This window comes from Mastomys coucha, unplaced genomic scaffold (genome assembly GCF_008632895.1).
Source record: "Mastomys coucha isolate ucsf_1 unplaced genomic scaffold, UCSF_Mcou_1 pScaffold18, whole genome shotgun sequence".
Taxonomy (NCBI): Eukaryota; Metazoa; Chordata; class Mammalia; order Rodentia; family Muridae; genus Mastomys; species Mastomys coucha.
Window position 1 is genome coordinate 82,861,261 of NW_022196900.1, and position 2,395 is coordinate 82,863,655.

Sequence of the window (2,395 nt, forward strand, 5' to 3'; positions counted from 1 at the left end):
ATGCAAATAAACAGTGAAAAAAAATGGACAAGGGTCAGGGCTAGGGGTAAAGCCAGTGACAGGGTGTATTGCAGAATGCATAAAGCCTTTTGCTCAATCCCCAGCACCACCACCAAAAAAATCTGAGTACTTCTAGTGAAGTCATTTTAGTATTATACCAGAGCAATTCCAATAAAATTTCAATTTTTGTTGAAGCTAAGAAAAAAACCTTTTAATTAAAAAAAATTTTTTTTTCCACAAAAGATCTAGGTCTGGTGGCTCACACCTGAAACCCTAGTACTGAAGAGACAAGAGAATCACTTTATGTTTGAGTCCATACTGGATGTATTTACGTCCACCATGTGCATGCCGGTTGCCTCAGAGGTCAGTAGAGGTCCACTGATCCTTTGGAACTTGAGTTACATAGAGCTGTGAGCTACCTTGTGGGTGCTAGGAATTGTATCCTGATTTTCCATAACAATAACAAGTTCTTCTAACCATGGGGCCCTCACTACAACCTATCTTGCTGGCTACTGAGATGTACACGTGGAGTCATCCACATAATTTTATTTGCTCAAGATAAACTTTTTCTAAATGAATGACTATAGTTATTGAGCCCACATTTTTAGATCTCCAAAATTTGAGATTCCTAAGCAAAGCAAATTATGTAGTTTGGAGGCAACAAGACTAAATATACAGATTAGGGAGATAGATTAGGAGGTATAAAATAAAATAAAATAAAATCTCTCACGTTTCAAGCCCGATATCCTGAGTTCAATCCATGGATCACACATAGAAAGAGAGTACTAACTCCTAAAAGTTACCCTCCAACTTCCACATATATGCTATGACATACTAATACAAACACACACACACACACACACACACACACACACACACACACACACAGTCAGGGTGGGGGGGAAGGGGCATGGGAGAGAGAGGAAGAAGGAGAAGAAGAAAGAGAGAATACCATGGACCCAAAATTATAACAAGGGAAGAATTCCTGAATAACCCAAATCATGTAAGATTTATATATATTTAACACTATTTATTTAGGAGAGCTAAGAGCCAGTCTTTCATGTCAGACAAGAGGTTAGTGATCCTGATGACAAGAGTGAATCTACCACATGCAGTAAGTGCACAGGCACTTCCATACAGATTCTCAGTTAGGCACAGTACTCGATGCACCACAAGTTGTGTGATTAGAAAAGCAAGACTAAGCAAGAGAAAAAGAACACACTGCTAGAGACAGACACTAATAGTGGAGAATAACATCGAGCTATAAAGAGAGAGACAACTACACAAATATGCAAAGCAGTTATCTGTCTTCCCATGATGGTCTCTTTGATGACTAGACCCTAGTAGAGTCATCTTGTACTGAGAATTATAACAGTATAGTAATTGATTACAATTATTATATTCCTTTTTAAAAGTCTTAGTTGTGTTTGTATATACATGTATGTAGCATATGTGTGCATTTTTGTGTGTGCATATGTGTGTATATGTGGAGGCCAGGATGCAGCATCCTCTGTCACTCTGCAACTTACTTTTTGAGACCGAGTCTCTAGGTGAACCTAAAGAGCACCCAGTGACTAGGCTGGCTGATCAGCAAGCTCGGGGACCTTCCCATTTCTGCCCCACCAGCACTAGAATGACAGATGTTCCCCACCATGCCTAGCTTTTATGTGGGTAATGGGAATCCAAACTCAGGTGCTCATGTTATAGAGTAGGTGCTATATGGACTGGGAATCTCTCCAGGCCCTGATGATTACATTCTTAAATACAAGTTGACCTATGTTTAGTATACTTGGTTCAGAAGGTAAACTAAATCACAAATCCTACCGTGTACCATCTTCTCCAACAATATTCAATAGCTTCCTCTGTTATCAAACTGGTATCAAATTTTATTGTTTTTGTTTGTTTGTTTGTTTTTTGTTTTTCGAGACAGGGTTTCTCCTTGTAGCCCTGGCTGTCCTGGAACTCACTCTGTAGATCAGGCTGGCCTCAAACTCAGAAATCCTCCTGCCTCTACCTCCCAAGTGCTGGGATTAAAGGTGTGTGCCACCACTGCCTAGCTCAAATTTTACTGTTAATTTGGGTTTCCCTTCATTGTCTTTTTCTTTCATTTTGTGATTTTTCTTTTTTTTAAGACAGGGTCTCTTGGGATAGCTCAGGCTGGACTCACAGCAATCCTCCTGCCTCGGTTTCATCTAAAAGATTACAGGACTAAACCATCATGTATGGCTCCCATGTTATTTTACACGTGATCCACATACGTCTGATGACTGGCTGGTCGTCTCGTCACGTTACAAACTCGGTATTTCCGTTTCATCTGTCCACAGTGAGTCACCTCAACCTTAAGACCTAGAGAGAGAGAGAGAGAGAGAGGGAGAGGGAGAGGGAGAGGGAGAGG

At 40.5% G+C, this 2,395-nt stretch overlaps 1 protein-coding gene across 2 annotated transcripts in view; it reads right to left on the reverse strand.

The window, feature by feature from the left end:
- The window catches only part of LOC116096643 (protein argonaute-4), a 46,757-nt gene that overhangs the window by 25,397 nt on the left and 18,965 nt on the right, over window positions 1-2,395 (reverse strand). For both annotated transcript variants that reach the window (XM_031378665.1, XM_031378666.1), the window contains exon 7: window positions 2,259-2,346. In XM_031378665.1, coding sequence (XP_031234525.1) covers window positions 2,259-2,346 — 88 coding nt within the window. The remainder of the gene's footprint in view (window positions 1-2,258; window positions 2,347-2,395) is intronic.